The 22,580-nt window shown below is 43.0% G+C and overlaps 2 protein-coding genes across 2 annotated transcripts; both read right to left on the bottom strand.

Moving 5' to 3' along the window:
• Window positions 1–389: 389 nt before the first annotated feature.
• Window positions 390–3,287, bottom strand: and4 (actinodin4). The gene is made up of 5 exons (XM_080774158.1): window positions 3,277–3,287; window positions 2,969–3,032; window positions 2,750–2,794; window positions 2,421–2,581; window positions 390–1,960 (listed from the first exon to the last, which is right to left on the bottom strand). The coding sequence occupies exons 2-5, from the start codon at window positions 3,018–3,020 to the stop codon at window positions 1,187–1,189; spliced, it is 1,032 nt and encodes a 343-aa protein (XP_080630284.1). The 5' UTR covers window positions 3,021–3,032; window positions 3,277–3,287; the 3' UTR covers window positions 390–1,186.
• A 1,110-nt stretch (window positions 3,288–4,397) lies between these two features.
• mcm7 (minichromosome maintenance complex component 7) lies at window positions 4,398–17,630 on the bottom strand. The gene is made up of 15 exons (XM_080773273.1): window positions 17,462–17,630; window positions 15,389–15,468; window positions 13,544–13,708; window positions 12,538–12,662; window positions 12,083–12,263; window positions 11,831–11,968; window positions 11,384–11,533; window positions 10,844–10,958; window positions 10,536–10,667; window positions 10,163–10,246; window positions 9,445–9,656; window positions 8,936–9,201; window positions 7,892–8,060; window positions 6,139–6,248; window positions 4,398–5,164 (listed from the first exon to the last, which is right to left on the bottom strand). Exons 1-15 carry the CDS (start codon window positions 17,490–17,492, stop codon window positions 4,942–4,944), a joined length of 2,181 nt encoding a protein of 726 aa, XP_080629399.1. The 5' UTR covers window positions 17,493–17,630; the 3' UTR covers window positions 4,398–4,941.
• Window positions 17,631–22,580: the final 4,950 nt, after the last annotated feature.

Here is a 22,580-nt window from a genome sequence, read left to right as displayed (position 1 = left end):
CAGTGAGCATAATAGGAACGCCTGTCGTGTGGACGGAACAGAGCTGCAGGTTTATTGGCCAAGGCTGTGTTTACAGTTGGCTTACCTTTTGAAGTTGTGGTCCTGCTGTTCATTGCCTTTGGAGGTATAGGTAGGCATATTGTAGGTATAGCCGTGTGTGAGACAAAGTTACAGCTTTGGAGTCTCAAGTCTTACAGGACTCAGCATTTTTAATACAGCTTTAAAGTATACAGCGGAAGTAGACATAATGAACCCCTAGTCTGTACATTGGCACTTTTTTTCTTTTAATTCTGCTAGTTTGCTTTTACTTGCCATGTGGCGCTGGGCAGAGATGCCCTTTGCCTTACATTGGCTTATAGCTTTTGGTAAAATATTTGAAGCTTGAGTGGTTTCCCTTACAAGAAGAGAATATTTTTTATTGTCCCATCAGTCCCAACTTTAGCATTACACGTGTTGCAGAATACAGCTTTTTTCCATATGCTGAACATAATGCACTGTGGATAGACGATTTAATGAAAAGCTATATAAAACCCTCTCAGACAATAATGAAAAACAATGGCAGCAGATCAAATCTTTAGTGCAGCACATAACATGTCATACCTGCTGTCACAATAGTAAGGGCACGTTTAGTTCTACAAAGCTACATAAATCCTAAAGGTACAGCTTAGACAGTTTTTGATCTGTAGTTCAGAAATGTCAGGCTTTCACTCCTACCAGTCCACTGACACCAGGTTATTTCACTATTAACTACTTATGCCCTATATACTTTATTGTAAGATGAATAGCGTGTGGGCTTGTAGATCGGCTATTTTCCACCACATTTTCACCTATGACATGGCCAAAGTATTATAGGGACACCAGGTTTAAAGATGTTAACAAACCTTTAAGGCGACAGACCACAGAGTGAAATCAAATAGTGTCAGTAGTGTGAATGAAAGCCTGCATGCACTCTCAGTCCTCCACGGTTCATGTTGGAGCTTGTTGCTTTAGCGATGCAAATAACCGTTAGTTCTGGTTGCCCAGGTGATGCAGGAAAGGCACATCCAAACCGCACCAATGACTCACAATGCACTACTTGCAACCATTATCCCCAATGGCAGTTGCAAGGAGTTGCTTTGGTACGTTTGACCTTAAAAGTGTTTTGTTGCAAGCACTGGCGACTAGTTGCATTGGTGCGGTTTGGGCTTTACTCGCTGCTTTCAGCCGGTTCATCAGCAGCGTCCGCCAGCTGGGGGTACTTGAAGCGGGCTTGGTCATAAAGCTCATCCCTGGGGTCATATGGGTAAGGGTGGTAGTAATAACCGTAGGGGTAGAGACCCACTTTCTTCACAAAGGGAGCGGGTGGCGCCGGCTCATCCACGGAGGCTTCTTTCTCCTCTACCTCCTCCACGGGCGGAGGAGGAGGTGGGGGCGCGGGCACAATAATCTTGCCCTTGACTGGCCTGGGTGGGTTGTCGACCAGGCAGTCAGGGTCCCAGTAAGGGTCACAGTCATACTCCATGCCCTTGAAGGTACGGATGGCGACTGGGGGTGGGGGGGATTTTTTCATGACAAGCATTGGCGGTGGAAGTGGAATATACTTCTTGGGTGGAGGTGGTGGGGGCTGGGGCACAACGATCGGCACAGGGACTTTATGGAGCTTGCAGTGTGGATGGTGGCGAGGGTCACACAACACGGGCACAGCACCGCTGGGGAGATAGACAATGTGGGGCTTACAGAGTGGGTCCTTGGGGTTACACAAGTAGAGCACATCAGCCTGAGCGAGGGCTGGAGAGGCAATAGCCAGGGGTGGGAGCTCTGTTGGCTTCGGGGCCCCTTTCATCGGTGCCGGTGGCGGAGGTAGCTTGCTGATAAGTGGCACTCCCAGTTTGTTCTGGAAATAGGGGGCATCAGGGCCATAGGTGTGCTCCAATGCTCTCATCTGTTGGTACAGCATTCTCAGCTTGTCGATCTCATACAGCTGTGAGTTAGAATGAACAAAATCACAATCACATTTACATTTTCTTTTTTGAGTATACAGATTTTCGTCCTGAACTCTTGTCACATTTTGTCATTGACAATGAAAGGAGAATTGTCATATGTTTCTGAAAGAAATCTGCATTTTGAGGAAACATGAATTCAGTTGTCATCTTACATGCTAATCAAAGATTAGTTTTTTTAAATGTATCACGGTTAAAAGATAACATAAGTTGACAAATTAATTCATGAAGAGGTATATTATCTTTTTATTGGATGATGTACGACGGCAAGAGTGCCCCTCACTTCACATGGGTGTGATAAAAAAATCAAAAGTAGGTTTGCACATACAAGGAGTAGAAAAGATTACACTCTGGTAATTTAATCACATCCACATGTGGATGTGGTTAGGGTTAGGGTCATATTGTGCCACATGAACAATATGTCTATTTTTCTTCACTCACCCCTTCGGTGTGTCCTATGCTGCTGTAGTAGCGGTAGTAGGATTGGAAGTCTGGGTTTCCCATGTACCACCGGGGTTCCACATTGCGCTTTGGTCTGGAGTGACTCAGAAAGTCATTTGCTTTCATGGAGTTAATGTTCACACTGCCGGCAGGAACCATCTCTGTTAAAATAAGGCTTAAGATGGTAAGAAAAACGACTTCAAAACAAAACAAAAAATAACATTCAAATTGAATTAATATATTTATCAAATACAAATAGCACACCTACATCTAACCTTACAAATTGCAACAGAGAAATAAATAATAAAGTAAAACGTCTTGATCCTTACCTTCCATCTTGATGGCATTCAGCAAAGATTTTGCTTCAGGCAGACCTGCAGGATTCAAATAATTTGATCGATTTATTCTTCTCATCAACTTTTTCTCTTTTCTATATTTTATCACAAAGAATAAACTTTGGCCTAATTGTCAACTTTTAAGCATATGAAGCACTTTGGAACTTTTCCGAAAAGTGCTATAACAAATTAAATATATAAATTAGAACTAACCTGGGAGCCACACCATGCAGCACAGTGCCCCTGCCAGCCACAATTGAGACATGTTGATCACCACCTGAAATCCAGAAATTTGTATTGCAAGTTATACATCAGCCATCAGAATAGCATTTTACATGCATACAGTATATGCTCATCTACATTAAATAAAGTTAAATTTAATCTACTCTAAAGTAATATAAATATTTTAAGAAAACATGCACTGCAGGTCTCAAAGTCTATAGGCCCAATCATGGCAAAATGGCCTGGTTTATTTAATCTAGTAACATGATTTGCCTGAGTACCGGTAACACATCTCTCACCTGGTCATAGGATGCTGTCCTCAGCAGCAGCAGCAGCAGGAGGTGCTTTAAATACAGGCACCAGTTGGGGTCAACGTGACTCACACCCTCCTATCCAATAGCACTGCTCAATCTCCTAAAACTGTAACATCTGCCCCGCCTCGCTTTTTAATACCATTTAATATGAGGCTTCTGGCGCCAATTAAGAATAAAACGTCCTGGACATGAGCAGCAAGACCATAAAGAGCCCAGACTTCAAATGGAAACTCCCCATTAAGTCTGAGAAGGAAAGAATCACCTGCTGGGGGGAGGAAAAGAATTGCATCCCAGGGGAAAATGCTGCAGACGCAGGCAGGATCTATGCCAGAAAATAGAGGGGAGGGGAGACTCTCAAATAACCTCAACGGCCTAAACTTCTGTCTTGTGTATAATATGTACTGTATATGAATTCTGAGTTTTACATAGTAATTTCTTTATGCACTGAACACCTGCTTTATTGCTCAATCTCGTCTATGCAGGGAAACCTTATAAATATTATACAGCAACGCACAGGAATAGCATATATGCCCTGGCAGGTTTGCTATAAAATTCTGGAACGCAAAAAATTAGTATATAATACTATCCATTCACCTGGACAAGGTTCTCATTTTATATCCATGGAGTTCATGACCCAGCTTTTTAAAGGTGTGTAATTTTGTTGAAGTGTCACAAAGGATAAGTACAAGACTTCACTGTGTTGTGTTCAATACTGTCAAAGTATTAATACCTACACATCTAAAAAAAAAAGTTTCATTCTACCATGTTTGAGGTCTTGAAAACGTCAGCATGGTTTACGAGGAAGACATAAAGATGCTACTTGAAGCAGCAATTACTGTCTGCACAGCCAGGCCGTTAACAAACCAGGTGTTAACGTGATAGCATCCAGCTTCCTATACAAGCCACCAACACCAGCCTGAACTAGAGTTATGGGATTACATTTCTATACGGAACTTCACATGTGGTGTAGCAGAAGTAGTTTATATATCACATTGTCAACCATTAAATCAACAGCAAATTCAGCTAGTTGCATGTCATTTACAGGTTTACTATTGGCGAATATTGTTGAGCAACACATCACTAAACAGGAAATGCATTTTGGGAAGTAAGGTTTAGGATTTTTTATTGAAATTGTGTCATAACATGTTTCCATGGCAGTATGGGGATACATACATTTCTGACTTTGAGCAATTGCGTTAACATTTTAATTCCAGACTAATCTAGGCATAACAAATTAAGTCATCCCAATACCAATCTCCATACATACAAAATATAGTGATAAGCCATACATTACACTAAAAGAGTACATACAGAAACACTATTTCAACTCTGTAATGCAGATGCATACATATGCTGAATCGCCAAATACTGCTTTATAAAATACATATTTACAATAGTAATTTGTGTGAACTTGGCCTAAAACGCATAATTAGGCATCCTCCAAATTGGGCAACATTGCAAAAAGAGGGAGAAAAAAAAAAAACAGCCCATATTCTGCTGACAAGTTCTACTTGCATTTCTGTCCCAACTGAACTGGATGATGAAAAACAGTTCCATTCATTTCTGTGAAAACAATGTGGCAGGTAGCCGCTACATAGCATTCGTAAGGGAGAGTTTTGCTGGATGTGCAGTGCACGGTGTCGCCAGTCTTCAGACAAAGGTGATGCGGGATCGGGCCTGGTTGATCTGCCACACATTGAGCTCCTCATATTCCTCCAGCGCCTCCTGGAACTGGGCGGGGGTGAAGCCGCGGGTCACACACCTCTGTTCTGCATCAGCCATGCGCACGGTTCCTCCGGCCTTGGCGCCACCACGACCCTCGGAGGCCAGTTCTCGCAGCAGAGAGAAGATCACGTCAGCTGGGCGTTGAGCTCTGGGGTGGGGTGTAGAGACCACGGTAATTATAGTTTTGCATTTTAATCTTTTTTATTTTAAATATTTTTATAGAATTTTGGTTTGCTTGTGATTTGTTCTTAATGTGGGTTTTCTACTTTAGTTTATTAATTTTAGTGTTAATTATTGTAATATGGATCAACAAGTCAGAAAAATTGCAGATCTACACGGTTGTCCATTTAGAAAAGTTTGAAGCGTTAATGGTGGTTGACATGCCATATAACACGGCCCCTGGCGCCTGCGTCAATGAGCATGCTACTGCCGTGTGAAAACGGCACCATTAAAACAGGACCTTTATAGCTTCCTCCAAGGAATGCACACACTTCTATTACGGAGCCCTGAGACGCTCATAAACAAGGACCCTGAATCAGACCCTCACACCTCTTCATAGTATAAACCCCTAATATACACATGGATCCGGTCAACAATGTTATTTAGTCTGACCCAACACATTCCCTTCGGATCACACTATTCCCGACTTTTGTTTTTGATAACTTTTAAAGACATACAGGGTTTCCGTCGGATATCAGCGACACGTCAGGATTATGTGAAAAGAATGACGCTCGATTCCTAGGGCATTGGGGAAATTGAGGCATAATGCATTTCCTACGGTGCGTAATTTCTGCATCCATCTGATTCATTCCATGTCGTTTCGCTGCGGTGGTGGATTTTTCAACTTGGAACAAACGAGACTATTTTCAGGCGGATTTTCGTGAAATGGAGGTACAATTGAGACGCCGTGATTATTCAAAAGGTTAGTGAAAACACCGGTAGGGAACGGGAGTTAGAGATTTATAACGCAGTCAATGTGTTAATAAAGACATTAAATGGTGGTACGCTTGTCGGCTGTAACAGAATCTCCTCCCAGTCAACTTCACATTACCAATTTTAATGTTTGGGGTGGAATGGTGCTGCAAATAAGTGTCCATTTTGAGTGCTACTGTCTGCACTGACCTGGTGTTGTTTGACTTGTCCGCTTGTAGCGAATCCTTGGACATCTCCATCAGTCTCATGGCCTCGTTCACATCTTCCTTCTCCACGGTATCCATCATGCGAAGACGAGCCTGCAGAGGGGATAAAGAGGTTGGATGTAGAGGAAATGGAAGGTTAAGGTCCACCTCAGATCAGATGAAGATTAAAAAAAAACAGCAGTCATTCACTCAAACACATCTACGGCTGTGTAGGCCAACACTGTAGGCTGCGTTGTGCCGGCACTGTCAGACCGAGACAAGTGCAATGCCTTCTGGGAAGGTCGGCAATTGCCCAGGTCTCCGCCTCCCAACACCAGCTAGTCTCTCCATTACTCAATAAAACAAAAATTACACCTGGACATGTAAACATGGACTACTTGCAGACATGTAATACTAAACATTTCAGCAGAAATGGGCACAGGGTCGACAGTTTTGTTCTACGTTCCCACACAGAACATGGTGATTGATCCAGACATGGTCAGTTTTGCATGGGTTTGCACAGCTGCTCCTACGCACACAGGCTGACTGCCAACCCTGCAAAGCTGGCCAGGACCGGAAAAGGCCTTTACAGATATAACATTAGGAATGGATACACATCTTGTACATAGTCTCCATAACATTAGGATAAATATATTCTACATAGTCTCCCAGTGGGAAAGCAGACTAGTGACTACCAGTTTCAAGTTGAAAACACAATTGGGCAGGCTTTGACCATTCTAATATTATTGACAGTTTAAATAGCAGAGATTTGTAACAATTTCAGAACATCTTGCTATCCACATTTGGCAGGCACACTGCCAACTCACTGGTCAAGAAATACCACGCATCACATTTCAAAACTTTAAAAGAATTCTCTAAATGTCCATAGAATTTTCAAAGATAGTGAGAAATAATTCAAGTTGTGAAATGCAGATCTGCCATTTTTTAAATTGCGGCTTAAATGTGATTAAAATACAGTATAATATAATGTGTAAACCAAGTCTCTTTTGGGCCTTGAGGTGATTTATTTGCGAACCCCTCATCAGAAGCAATGATTCGACTCCAATAGCTCTCAGGCAACAGTTTAAATTTAAACAACCTTGATCTAGCTTCATGTGGCACTAAAAACAATACAGACATCATAACAGTCTTCCGTCCCCTAGTGGTCGTTTCTTGTAGCACACCGCCTGCCTGTGTGGCTCAAGTGCTGGCTTTGCAGTAGGTCTTATGACTGCTACCTGCACAAACAGCACTTTTAGCACCCAGGGGCTAGGAAGAGGGGGTCCTGACCACTTCACATGAGAAATGATGGCTCACCATGTAATTCAGAATTTACCAAAAGTTTAACCACATAAACCATTATAATACTTCATTGATAGGATATAGTAGGCCCCTTACTCTTAGCTGAAAACTGCCATCTACATGAGCTTGTAAATGCCATTTCCACCCCCCAGAATAGGTATGCTGCGATAGTGTGATTGCCAGTTTTCATGAAATGTATAGATGATCTAAACTAAGGTGTACCGAGGGCTTGCGTCAGGCGTGTGAGAGAAGTGCTCACACTGCGGGTAGGCTTGGCATTGACACTACCTGCACTGTAAGCACTTTAACACAAACTCGACAACTGTAGAAACAGGCACACACAGAACGCATAACCAAGATGTTGGTCTAAGAACTAGATTTTGATGGCTGAATACCAATATAAAACCATTATTCTCATCCCCGGGAGGAGCATATAGTCTTGATGCAACTCTCACCAGGGCTGTGGCGAGGCGCAGAATGGAGAGCAGGGTTCGGGCCGAGGTGAAGGTGGTGTCCTTGCTGACGCGTGCTTCCTTCCTCATCTCTACGTAGGCAGCTGTGATATAGTCCGCCAGCGCCTCCGGTACCCCTGGGTTCTTCTTCTTACACAGGGAGATGTAACGCCTGCAGGGCCAAGTGGTTACAATTACATTAGATAATGTAAGACTACAAATAAGAGGCCGGTTCGTCTAAATCATGAGATTTTTGAAGAAAAGAAAAAAAACTACGTTTCCATATCAGTGGCTCAAACTATTTCTTGTCAAGGAGCCCCAGAATATTTGTATTTGGCCGCCGACCCCCATCTGAAAATGTGTTGTTCCAGGAAAGATTTGAGTTAAAAACATTCACTCTGAAAGTATATTCAAAGATTTGTGCCACATTTTCTATAAACTGAGTGGTGCAACTCCTCTCTCTCTCTCTCTCTCTCTCATTAGCAGGCAACAGTGCAGCACTATCTATCTCCGTTTCTGGCGCCCCTACTGTCTGGTACAAATAGTCATACTGGTGCTCATCAACTTCACATAGGCGGACACATAGGTGAACCAACACAGACATTGCTGTTCCTTGGAGTGGTTGCACCACTCAAAATAGCAGATCATATACCTGTATTTTATTCCCATGTCTTTCTGTTTTGTTATTTTTTGTTTGTGAATACTTGTAAATGTATGTGAAGTTGTTTGTGTGTATGAGTGTATCATTTATATATCCTGTGAAAGTATACAGCTGAGGTTGTGAAAAAAAAGGGAAAAAAATCAGTTGTAAGAAGAATGTATACCTGTAATTCTGTGAAGTTGCCTAAACTGAAATAAAAACAAAGTTAAAAAAAATAGCAGATCTACAAGCTCATAGCGTGGCACTCTGTGCCGCTCTACGAGCTTGTAGATCTGCTATTTTTCAACAGCTAAAGTATAACAATCCTTAATTTAAATCTCCAAAAAGCGGTTCCCGTTCAGAATGGGATAACAAAAAAACGAATACCCTACAAATGCCCAACTGACCTCATCACTTTCATGTCTATGGGGGTGAAGTGCATGGGCGGCTGACGGCAGTGCTGGTGGACGTAGGTGATGTGCTGCGCCAACCGAAGGTCTGCCTCGGCGTCTGGCTTGTCCTGGATCAGCCACAGCAGGTCGAAACGGGACAGCAGGGCCGCCGGCAGCTGGATGTTCTGCTCCAGACTCTTTTTGGGGTTGTAGCGGCCGTAGGCGGGGTTGGCTGCCGCCAGGATGGAGCAGCGGGCATTGAGGGACGTCATGATGCCAGCCTGGGGAGGAGAGACATGGGGGTGGTGGATGTTAAGACCCGAGGACAATTCTACAAAAGGTCTTCTAAATCCTGACAGTTTTCTGAAAAACCTATGTTTCTATGTCAGTGGTTCTCAAACATTTTCATGTCAAGGACCCCCACAATTATATGCAATTGGGTTAGACCAGTGGTTCTCCAAGTGGGGTCCAAATGCACCCTTACAGGTTCACAAGTCAGTGCTCCCATTTCTGCAGCCCCAAACCTTGGCAATGGAGATAGTCTGCTGCTCCATGACTTCATGGATGGCTGTGCGGTCGGCGTCCGCCATCTTGTCAAACTCATCGATGCAGCACACCCCCTGGTCGGCCAGCACCAGGGCACCACCCTCCAGGGTCATCTCTCCGGTCACAGGGTCACGCATCACCGCTGCCGTCAGACCGACCCCGGAAGAGCCACGGCCCGTTGTGTACTGGCCTGAGGGAAACACAGGATACATTTAGAATGGAGAGCTTACGTGTTGAAATAAAAATAAGTCATTTTTGCCAAACTTTGTGATTATGACTTTATTGAAAACATGCATTACACTGAGGAAGCGATTACGTTCTGAAATTTCCTCAGTAGCAGAAATGAGTCAATTACTCAAAGTAGGTACTATGAGGGCCTCAAAAGCAAAAGTGGGCTCTTCTTACATCAGTGCGAAGCTAGTCAGTGCGCAGATCCACTTTTCCATGAACTTTCTCAGGAATTAATAAAGGGAGCAGCTACAGGATGTCTTACAATTTGCTTTAGAGCCATTACATCTTTGGTTGTTGCACTATGCAGTATTCTAGCGAGCCGTCTGAAACATAATTCATTAACCACTTAAGTTTGATTCTCTGCGCAACACCATCATATGGCAATGTACACGCTCACAACACTGCTTGTAGGTCTGCCATTTTAAAGAAAATGTTTGGGGTTTTTTTTCAGAGCATGTCACTTACTTCGGGGAGCCAGGCGGTCAATGTAGGACAGCAGCTGAGACTTTGCTACTCCTGGATCACCCATCAGACAGATGTTGATGGTTCCTAAAGAGAGAACACAACATTTTGTCAACCACTAACACATTTTTGTGTACATATACAACCTGTTGATTACATACTATATGGAATAGAATCACTGACACCTCTCTGTTGGTATGCTTCAAATAAATGCAGTGTAGATAGAGCGATTTCAGCACACACAAAAAAAGTCCACTCTCCACCACATTTTGAGAGGGTAAAGGGGGACGCACAAAAATGAGGATGGTGGAGGGATATTATGAACCAAGGGTGGCAGGGGTGCATAACCACTACACCCTGGATAGTTAGCACTCACCTCTAATCTTCATTCCTTTAGGGGTCTGCTTTACTCCACCCACCAACAGCAACAGTAGTGCCTTCTTCACATCCTCATGGCCAAAGATCTCTGGAGCAATGGACCCCGCAAGCTTATCATAAAAGTTCTCCTCTGTGTTGAGGGGACATAAAGACAAATGTGGTTAGAAGAAGCAGATAAGTTGTTGGCGCTTTTGTGGCAATAGTCAAGTCCCCCCCCCCCCCCAAAGGTCGGTGCTCTGCTGCAGCACCTAAAGCCCTTCCGCTAAGCCAGCTCTTGCGCACGCCTCAGCATCAGCAGACACTTGCCTCTGATCTGACTCAGCTCTTCCTCTGTGAGGTCTGTGGTTCCCAACTCGTCATCCTCAGTCTTGTTCATGAGGGTTATGCTGTGGGCCTCCAGGTACGTCTCTGAAAGAAGACCCTGGAGAGGATACAAATGGACACCATTAGAACCTCATGCAGTGTGCTTTTGTATGTCATGACTGTTACGAATTGAAAATCGTTCTACTCCGCTCCCAAATTTACATCCAAATACATACTGTGAGCAGCCAAGGACCGAATCAGCGTCTCAAGCTATGGCTCCATCATTAAACATGACCATACATCATTAGCTTTTGCTAATCACAATCTAAATTATACCAACAATAAAACGCAAAGCAATTATTTTCTTGACTCCATAAGATGCATGTGCTTCCTGGGATTCAAACAGGTCTCCCACTACGAAATGTCTACCACTGAGCTAAGACCACTTGGTATGGGCCGGGGAGATGCTGAGCTTTTAGCTACACAATACCAGGTTTCAGACCACCTCCAACCACTGCAGGTGTGTTGCGTAGAGTATTTTACCTGGGTGGCCTGCTTGAAGCCTGTACGTAGCAGAGGGAGGAAAACTCCTGCGATGCTGACATGGTCACCTGGTTGGGTGTGCCTTGTGTTCTCACCCCGCACGTATACTGTCATGCTCCTTGGAATGTTCCCAACAGGCACCTGGTCACTCTGTACATGACACATGGAAAGAGGGTGGGGGGGGGGGGGTTGGGATGTAAGGAAACAGTGTTCCAACTGTGACATGACTCAAGAACAAAAAAATTAGTTGTCAATGATTTTGGGGCAATAGCAATCCAAGATCTCCTCACTCTAACATGGTGCATAATTATTGGTAAATCACATTCCTGAATGACAGGACTGCTATAAATGTTTTCACACCACAAGAATGCGATTTACCAATAGTTACGCACCATGTTAAAGCAGATACAGTATGTGCCCTACATAAAGCCCCCTTAATTTCCTTACATGCTCTTGTATGCGAACTTCCTGGAACTTGACGAACTTTGAGCCACGGGTCTGGATGTAGAGGCGACCTCCTGACTTGTTGGTGACACACTCCTGGCTGGGACACATGATCAGCGGCATGAAGGTAGGAGACTGGATCTGATGGGACAGGAGGGTATTATTAACCAGTGGTCAAGCAGTGAGGACAGTGGTTCTCAAACAGTTATAAAATTGTATGACAGTGAAGAAAATAAGTAAATTAACCAAACTTACTGGCTGGTAGGTCTCTGCACCACACTGATCACAGGTGTATGTTGCAACGGCCATCATGGGTTTGACCTCAGAGGCTCGGGTCACAATTCCCCTCACAGTCACCAGCTGACCGATGCTGTCAGCACGAACGTCACGCACCACCTTGGGCTTGGCCGTGCTGGGGGGTTTGAAGTACAGCTCGCTGTGGAGGTTGGAGACAGTCTCCATATGAAAACCAGTCTAGATTTGGATAAGTGAGCCGCAGTGGCCAAAAAGTTAAATTCTAAACGATAGCATGTTTTTCTTATTGCTGGTTGTGATCACTACGGTGTCCTTGCTGGAGTGTGACAGACTACTAGTGTTCTAATACAATGGCGTCCCATTTTGACTTGAATTCTGCCCCATCTGGACTTGCAATTTAATTTGCGTCTGCAGGCAATGTCTCACAACACTGAAATTATTCTGATCCAACTTACAATCTCCTCATGAGCTCAGGTGGGTACTGGTTGCGAGGATCGCGTGTGTCTGCAGGGTCACGACCTCTCTGCTCCATCATGAGCCGATGTTCAATGTACACATCCAGCGAATCCTTCGCCACCACCTGGAGCAGAGGATAGAAGTGTTCATCTCAGACAACAACAAATATATCTCAGAAAGGACCCTTTGTCTCATATGATAATCACAAATAAAGTACGGAAATAAGGATCTTAAGTACATTGCAGTGCCAAATGTCCTCGAGTAAGACACCCAAACCGCTACGGGCTCACTCTGTGTCAAGTGCAGTATTGTTTGTCGACTAGTAACCTATGACAAACAATGTTTGTCGACTAACTTTTCACTGACTACCGTCAACAAATAAAAACAGTCATGGAGGGACTAGGGGAGAAGCGATCCAGTAAAACTAAAAGACAAGTCATTACGTTTCTAAACGACTTCTAAATTATCTACAAGCTCACAACGCACAGTACTGCAACACGTTGTGCAATTATGCAATTTCGTACGCAAGGATGAGAAAATGATATGTGAAATATGTTTTAGATTAGATGGAAACATATCAGCTGACAAAAAAAGTAAAGGGCTAAAATAATTGTCAGACTAAAATGTCAGTTTGTTGACTAAAAGTAGAACAATCACACCTGTGTGAACTGAGTGGTGCAACACCCCTCTCCCTCCTCTCTCTCATTAGCAGGCAGCACTATCTCTCTGTTTCTGGCACAGCACCCCTACTGGTACTAATAGGCATATACTCGTGCTCATGGCCACATGGACACAGACATTGCTGGTTGTAGGAGTGGTTGCACCACTCAATAAAAGGATGAGTTCCACTAAATATGATAAAAACTAACAGTGATTGAAAGTTGAAATTGGACTAAGACTAAATTGAAAAATAACAATTGTTTTTGCTATTGCCAAGTGTACTGGAGAAGAGCTCAAGCCATGGTTAAAATGTACTGCAATTGCAAGATGTATACCATGGCTTACATCTTTTTCACGGTATTCAGGCAGCAGTTCGTGGATGGCGTCTGCGAAAAGGCCCACGTAGCGCGTGGTATTCTCACAGATGCTCATCACCAGCTCTGGGTCCTCCACTTCCACATCATCAAGGTCCACCTGCACGGACACTTGCTCCCTGTGGGCCAAAGCCACCTGCACACAGATAAACACAAGGGACAATAGACCATTACGTACTTACATGTTGTAAACCCTCGAACAATGATGTCTTTGCATGGCACAAGAAAAAAGAAAAAGCTTGTGCATAGAATTAACTTAAACATATTTGTTCAAATAAATGTTTACAGTTGTGTTGAATTGAAAAAGGTCAGTGTGTGGGATACCATGAGGCTGAAGCATCTCCGCTAGAGGACACTTTGTTCTAATGCCACAGAAGAATCCATGGTGTTAATTATTCTATCCTACCACCCACCTTCCTCAATGAGGAGTGTGCGCACACACGCACACACGCACACACACACACACACACACACACACACGTGTTCTCAATCTCAACGTGGTGAAAGATGATCACTTCAGAATGGATTGGAAATTTGGAACAACAAACCTGTGCTGACGTGAACTAATAGGCAACAGTTACAGCGACTAAGCAGTGTATGCAGCGGCTGGGCCATCATCATAATCGGGTTCATGTACAGTTCTAGGTATTCAAATTTCTCTTCCGATACATGCCAGTGCCACCGATTGCCTCTTCATGTTACTATAAATAGTGTTGTGTTGTACCAGTATCGGAAATAAGGAGGGGGAATGGCATCTCAACATATCTCAACAGCTTCCCTGCGTAACGCACTCTACACACGTTTTATTCCATTGTCTTTCCCTGCGTAACACACTATACCTGTTATTTGTTCTACATGTTAAATTCACAGTTTTTGAATGACTAATAAAATAAAAAACCCTCCTGTGTGCTCAGATCAGCAAACGTAGGGAAGCTGGAAGTACATTCACTAAAAAACCCTGGGACATCCCAAGCTCTTCTCCCTTCTGGCTCCAAAAATATGGAATGCACTTACCATTGCAATCAGAACAGCAGACTCACTCTCAGTCTGAAAACCCACATCGCCCTAGCCTTGACGGCTTTATAGGCGTATGCAAAGGCTCAACGTAATATGTAATTTAAATAGCATTTTATGTAGACATAGCACATAGTGACCCTATAGTGTATACGCATAAGTTTAATTATATAGATATTCCACCGTTAGACGAATGTTAGGTTCTTAGCTTGCGTATGATTGACCATTTTTGAGTGGTGCAACCACTCCTACAACCAGCAATGTCCGTGTACCTGTGTGTGTACATGTTGTCATGAGCATGAGTATGTGGCTTAATTGCACCACTCAGTTCACACAGGTGTGATTTTTTATGCATTACCCTGTGTTGTTCTTGCTTACTGTAACGCTCTGAATTAAGAGAGTCTGCTAAATGCCTAAATTGTAACATTAGCATACCAACAGCCACACAGCTCACCCCAGTAAACTCAACCAAGATCTGTATAAATAAGTACAGGCCAGAGTCACTCTTATGTTAAATTTAAAATATAAATGTAATTTCACAGTTGAAAAGCAGAAAGCAGATTCCAGACAGAGCATTCCAAATATAGGTATGTGCTTTTGAAATTGAATCCTAGACATTTATAATATATCTAGGCCAACATTGTACCAAGTACATAAAGTAGGCTACACAGTATGTAAAAGTGAAACTAGAAACTTTCCAGTTCCATTCTGCTACAGTGGCTGTATCAGCAGGTGTATTTCATAATTAATCTTAATTTAGTGTTTATATAGATAAAGAGATGAGTCCCACAATTATACGCACCAGCTGAGCTCCATATTTAAACACTTTCTTCCCAGAGTCATCCTCTGAATAAAACTCCTGCAGGAACCGTTTGCACTTTTCTGAAAGAAAGAAAGAAAAAGTCAGCATCACAGGAGCAAAAAATGTGCACAGATATTGTAGATAGACTTTCTGGACTGACAATTACAAAGATTAATATTTGTTTGTCCATTGCACATTCCATGTTTGAACTACAAATCGATAGTCAATGTATTATAATTATTCGCCAACATTTTTCTTTCACCATCCACCATACCCGGTTGTAGCCCATTTATTTCTTCTCACTATCATTTCATATTTTAGATGGCAACGTCAAAACGCCCCCCTCAGTTTGAAAGTAATCATTTCAAGTCAACAGATTAAAGAAAAACAACCACCGCTCGTGGGCCTACACACAGAGCTCATTTGTGTCCTACGACGACCCCCTTTGTTGAGTAACATGGCATCCTGTAATCTCGATGAGTCACTATTCCGTACGCAGTAAAACTACATGCAAGCGGACACATTGGGCGCACCAATATTTCATCTGTGCAGTGTGCACATATTTTATTTACTACCAAAAATATGGACAAATGCTAATCAACAGATGTGTGGCCATAGGGCAAAAAAATTGTAAACATCACAACAGGCGCGCTCAGTTCAGTGTCCATTTTTAGGGGAAAAAATACCCCCCCCCCCCCCCCCACTTCTCGGAAGAACCACCACCAAACTACGACTAATAATTAATTCAAACGTACCAGAAACTAAGCGAACCGTGCGTACAACGATGAACGCACTCAACTTACTTGGAAACGATGGTAAAAAACGTCCATCTGCGGTAGATTATTTCTATGATCTAGGATGTTTTTGTAAACAAAGCAGCACATGGCTTTTGTGCCTCGTCACTCCGTGAAACCCTCCGCGATCCCTGCGCTCGTAAAATAGTCCCGATTGTTATCTCCACACACCACGAACCAGACAGATGCAGTTAAACCAACACACATTACAAACAATGTAACCCCGCGGCAACTAAATACGTATATAGTGCTACGGAATACCCAGAGTGTATGCATGTAACATTTGCAAGGATTCACAAAGTAACACTATCGTGTTGTTCAGCGAGTTAATGCTATAAACAAAAATTAAAATGATGGAATCCCTGGGCAACACCCTGCAGGTGGGACATGTGTAGTGGTAGTTTTACTTGGAATAGTTGTATGACGCCTTCCTTAATTCTGTTGCCCATTTTTCGTAGATGATGGCAGATTATGTTAACATCCGTTCTTGTAATTTAGATTAGTTTTCCTCGATTAAAATATGATAAGCATGTCAGTGTTTAGACCGATGTTTCACTGGTTTCTTACATCGAAGTTGTATTTGCACTTTATGGCCATTTACCCCGTCGTTTGTGTCTAGGGACTCGCTCACGCCATTCTGTCGCTCTCGCGCCCTGGATAGGAGCATCTGCTTAATGCCCAACTTGTAATGCAATGCGACTCCCAGTCCCAGGCCAGAGTGAAGCTAACAGCTAACATAAACGAGCAGTGCGGGTATATCTAGGGGCCATGTGCACACTGGCGCCTTCTCCTTTGTTTGACGAGTTCCATCCGGGTCACTCCGTCAGTCACAGTCTAGAGACAGAGGAGAGCCCGCAATCCGCATGCATTTCATGACGACTATAGTTTCACATAAAGTGAGCCACAGCCACTTCAAACTATAAAACAACGTTTATTTACGGGTGCTGTGCATGCATTAGCGTGTCCCATGTAGTTGAGTAAACGTTTACATAACTTAAAGGGAAGAGAGGGACCGCATCAACGCATAATGTTGAGATCACACACGGTTATTGTTTCTTTACGGACAGGTTACATGTAAAATCCCCCTCCCTTTGAACGTTATCGCGTTTAAACTTTAACAAACGCCATTTATTCATACGTTGGTCTAAAAGGCTCGGTTAAAGTTAGTGGCATTCATTCTTCGCTACTAGTCTAGCTCCAGGCTCCTCTCCAGCCTGTTGCTTGCCATGCAGCAGCAGCGGCTAGTCATGGAATTTAAAGTAGACTCACTCGACATTACCTTTTTCTGCTGGATAATCCTTGGGAGCCATGCTGCGTGCAGAATGATGTTGACACAACAACGGTTCAGAATCCCGACTGAATCTTTTCTACGAGATCTAAAATACACGTCTTTTTTCCTTTCACAAACACTGCCGAATAGTATTATTCTTCTCTCACTCACTCCAAACTTTAAGGTCTCCCGGACGTTGTGCAAAAACTGGCGCGAGTCTGACGTTCTGCGCCGCCAATCAAAGCGAGTCTTTCCGCTCCTGGGGGTGTGGCTTTGGTATGGCGCGAAGGTTGCGTCAAAAGCATAGTCACGTGACTTAACAAACTTCTGCCTTGTTTATGAGGAGTGGCGCGAAAAGGAGTAGGGGATTGGAGCGTATTTAGTGAATTATCTCCACTTTTTCAAGAGATGCACACGGACATCTTTCTCTCCGGGCGAGGGGGACACAGACACAAACACAGACGTCATCACCAATTGACCAGGGAAACGCAAAAGTTTGCAGTCACACAATTGGCAGGTGGTGTGATTAATTACCCAGCACCTATCGCAAAGCACCTGCCAATTGTGTGACCGCAAACTTTTGCGTTTCCCTGGTCAATTGGTGATGACGTCTGTGTTTGTGTCTGTGTCCCCCTCGCCCGGAGAGAAAGATGTCCGTGTGCATCTCTTGAAAAAGTGGAGATAATTCACTAAATACGCGTTTTGTGCCAGAACTTTCACATGGATATAAAACTAGAGGACCATTTTTCACACCACGTCTTTGGAATTATTTAATGGGTGAGTACAAACGGAGCATTTATCACATTTATGGCGCACATTTTCATATCTACAAGGAAACGATGGAAGCTATCTATGCCTTATGATACATGAAAATTTACGAAGTATAATTAAATGATCACAGGCATTCTAGGTCTAGGAAGGAGAAGGACCCCCCAAAACAATAATGTATTTAGATTTTACTGTAGACCCCATCTGAAAATATTTTGTGCTTCTGTATAATATATGGACCTCTCCATACAAGATGTGGGGTGTTAAAATATTAAAACAAAAATATTCCAGATTTCAAGATCTAAGCGACACCACTTTAAGAACCACTGTTCTACGCATTTACTTGAGCACATCAAAGTTGAATTGTGCAATTTCGTTTATAAGACCATGGTTGTGTTTTGTGAAACTTATAATAAGGCATACATGATGATTCCTTCAATGATTATGGAGTGTCTTTTGTAAGAGAAGTCAAACAAATGCTGCAATGAAAGTTACACCTGGACAATTAAGTGAGTGGTCACTTAAAACAAGGCTCCAGTCAGACTTCCCAAAACAAACTGTTCAGGCTACTACTTGGCCTCACTCCCTGGCCTGAACCCACTTCACCCCTGCCCACTTTGACAGGCTGGAATGGCTTAGGGTTGATGACAGAGTACAACATCTTGCAATGGGTCTGGTCCACAAGATTCGCTACACCACCAAGATACCCATGTATGATGTACATGTACAGTAGGCTACCTGTCTAACACCAGAGGGAGTGCAACAAACCATGTGCAACTCAGATTCGGCACAAACAAGGGACTAAATTAATTTCGCTCCTATACGCCACCAAAATGTGGAACGCCCTATCAACAGTCATTAACATGCAAATCCCTTGACTCCTTCAAAACCGCTCTCAAATGGCACCTACGGACGGCTGAAATTCGAAACTGGCGCCCGTAAAATCGGAATATTTTTACCTCATTTTATGATGATTTCCTGTTTTTGGCTATATAGAAGTGTATATCTCTAAATGTTCTGATGAATTGAAAATGGTGGACCCTAGTGTAAACAAGTGTAATAGGCCTACTTTATAGTGTCTTCCACAGTTGTGCTTGAAATGTACTGTAAGTCTGCGAAATGATAATAAATACTTCAATCAATAAATCAATCACTTTATTTAATGGAGAGGAAATCCTTACCTCCTGGGCTGGCCCTCCTGTGTTTAGGCTCCATAGGGCCAACTGCCAAGTATCCCTGGATGTGGAGGCTTTATGTTTATGTTTATTTATTTGATGTGGAATTTTCACCACCTGCCAACAGGAGACTTATAGAAAAATACAGTAACACTTTAAAAAACCCAATCAAGTACAAAAAAGGAATACATAGGATAGGCCTACTAATAATATTTACCTTTCATATTAGGAGCTATGCTACATTCTGACAGATGGCCAGGAGAGGGCAGCCTTGGAGCATGCAGCTGCATTAAGACTCGCTATAGCAAGACAAAGCAGGGGGAAAAGAAAACAAGGGGAAAACTTTTGGTTTAGCAATGTCCATCTGCTAAGTGGAATTAAGAAAGGGGGAATTGAGCATTATGTATAATTGTGCATTTTTCAGAGTGGACTTTATTTATAATCCTCCATAGTAATCTATATGCAAGTAGCCTACACAGTGGAATTAAATAACATTCCTGCAGGACCATATAGTGCCATAAGGATGATGGCAACTTGTCTATGACCTTTTCAAAACCATTCAGGCCTGGGACAACACAAATTCAGTCACTTCTGGATTTGTCAAAAAGGAAAGCTAGCACACCTGGATAACCATTTTCAAGGGTTCTATACAGTAGAAGAGCAGTCGTATGGGGTCCCAAAATGATTTCCGGGGGTCCTCAGATGACTTGCTTAACTTAACAAACCAATTTACAGCATACAGTATGTGGACACAGGGTGTCTGCACATTCATTACTTTTGGAGAATAGAGAATAGACTTTATTTGCCATTTGCACAAGTGCATTATAGGAAATCTTGGAGCGCAGCTCCCAGGGTCAGCATTAGAAAAGGGAGGGACAGGTGAGAAAAGAAACAGAACATACAATCCTGGAATAAATAAGTGATTCATAATCTACCTAAAAACAATGCATATTCAGTTTGTCTATTAAATCAAATAAAGTGCTGCCTAAAAACAGTGCATAATTCAATTCAATTCATCTTTCTTGATTCAGTTCATCTATCATATTGATTTCCGTCCCTAATGTCCTCGGCTACTAGTCGCACAGTAGTAGGAAAAAACTGTTGGAGAAGCGTGTTGTGTGGGTGGAGATGCTCTCTGGCCGGTGGTGTCTCAGGTTGTGTCCTGAGTCCCTCCACACGAACAGAGAGTGAGCAGGATGGTGTGGATCCATAAGGATGCTCTGTGCTTTTGGCCCTTACTGCATGAAAAGTAACAAACAAACTATCGTTGGTCAAATGGTCAAATATGACATTAAGAAAAGGCGAATGTTTTGAAAATAGCGAGGCGTTGTGAGCTTGTAGATCGGCTATTTTCACTATATTTATCTGTGGAACAGAGTCAAACAAAATGTAATGCCTCAACTCCAGCAATTCCAAGTGCTTTCAGGTGCAGGGGTCCCAAGCTCAAATATGGGGGATCCCCAGCTCAAATATCATTATTTGAGGCCTGAAAAGTTTGAGAACGAGGACCGCTCACTCATATAGCACAGAACATAATGTAGTTTCTCTTACGTACTATCTCCACCTTGTCATAATGTTTGAAGACGTCTAAAGGCCTATTCATAGTCTGGATTTTCGGTGGTGAGGTGACCACCGCTCCGGTGGTGAGCTGACCACCGGAGCTGAAATAACATTGAGCGGTGGTGAGTAAAAACAGAGAGAAGGGCTGGAGCGGTGGCGGTGGTTTGCTCTTCACCGCGGCTCGTGACGTCATGTTGTAGTTCGGTGGTCACCTAACCACCGAAGATCCAGACTATGTATGAGCCTTTACGGTGCTGAGGCCCAGCAGATCAGCACGCCAGAGTATCAGTTTGCAGTAGCCGAGCAGCTACTACTCTATCTATACATTTGCAGTGGACAGCTGCTAGCTTCACTTCCTCCACCTCATGGAGAGGATAGAAAGGGTGCGAGTGAATCATTGGAGAACTGCAGATTGGACTGCAGTTTTCCTGACAGAGAGAAATTGTAGACTTTGTTTAAATATTGTATGAGTCAACACTGGTCAATACATTTGGTGATGAACAGTAGCCCTACTGCGGATGTAAGCATATAGTCACCTGAAGGGGGAAAAGATGGACAGTGAGAGAGATGTTTTAAGCAACAGACGAGCTATAGAGGAAATTATAAGCTTTGATAAAGATAGGCCTAGAATTACATTTCCATTCATACCTACACTGTGTCAAGCACGAAGACGAAGTAATTAATCCATGGGGCCTTCTCTGATTCTTTTGTTCGTGTAAAATATATGTAGGGTAGGCCGACGGGCACATACAGGTCTAGTGGCAATAAAAGATAAACAATAGAATAGAAAAAAATCACACCCGTGTGAAGTGGGGGCACTCTTATCATCTTATAACATCGAAGAGGGACCTTGGTATAGCTATATGATTAGGTGATGTAATGATGGTGTAAAACAAACGGTGTCAAAACAAACATAAAATTATCTTTATTGTTAATGGCATTTAATATTTGTGTTAGGGACAAGATGATGTAAATATTCCCTTCATTGTCAATTGCGTTTTTAAAACAAACATTGAACTAAAAACAAACATTAAACCTGTATATAGGAGGGGCTAAAAATGAAGCAATGGCCCTGTATTACATGTGGATGCACCAGGGAACTCGTCGTCTTCGGGAAAGATGTAAATAAGAGACAAGGAAGCCAGCCATCTCATACTGGAGGGATTGAGGTCAAGGACGCTCAACACCTTGAGGTCTGCCTGCATGGAACGAACCGAATCCCCACTGTAGAGCATCAACATGTCACACAGCAGCTCAATGGGCTGGAGAGGACAGGGCATGTGCACATACATGCAGACACAGGCATGCACCGCAGCACCGTGCATGTGCACATATACTGTACATGTCAGGCTCTTACAGCCTACCGTTATTAATTACTTATGTTTATTTATTCATTTTCTCAGACTGTAATGTTGTTTTTTTGCGCTCCAACATGTGACTTTGAGTGTTTGGGTTTCTATTAGTCAGCACGGTTACTGTGGTTACCGTCATGTGATATCATGTCTATACATCATCATCATGATACAAGGCACCGCTCACTTCACATGAGTGTGATCTTTTAATTCTGAATCCCCGACATCTGCCTCATACAATAAAAGACTAATACTAAACCTAATTCAATTAAA

Source organism: Protomyctophum bolini (genome assembly GCF_963924005.1).
Source record: "Protomyctophum bolini genome assembly, chromosome: 10".
NCBI classification, from domain to species: domain Eukaryota; kingdom Metazoa; phylum Chordata; class Actinopteri; order Myctophiformes; family Myctophidae; genus Protomyctophum; species Protomyctophum bolini.
Note: the sequence above shows the minus strand (reverse complement) of the source record. Positions and strands in the feature narration are given on the sequence as shown.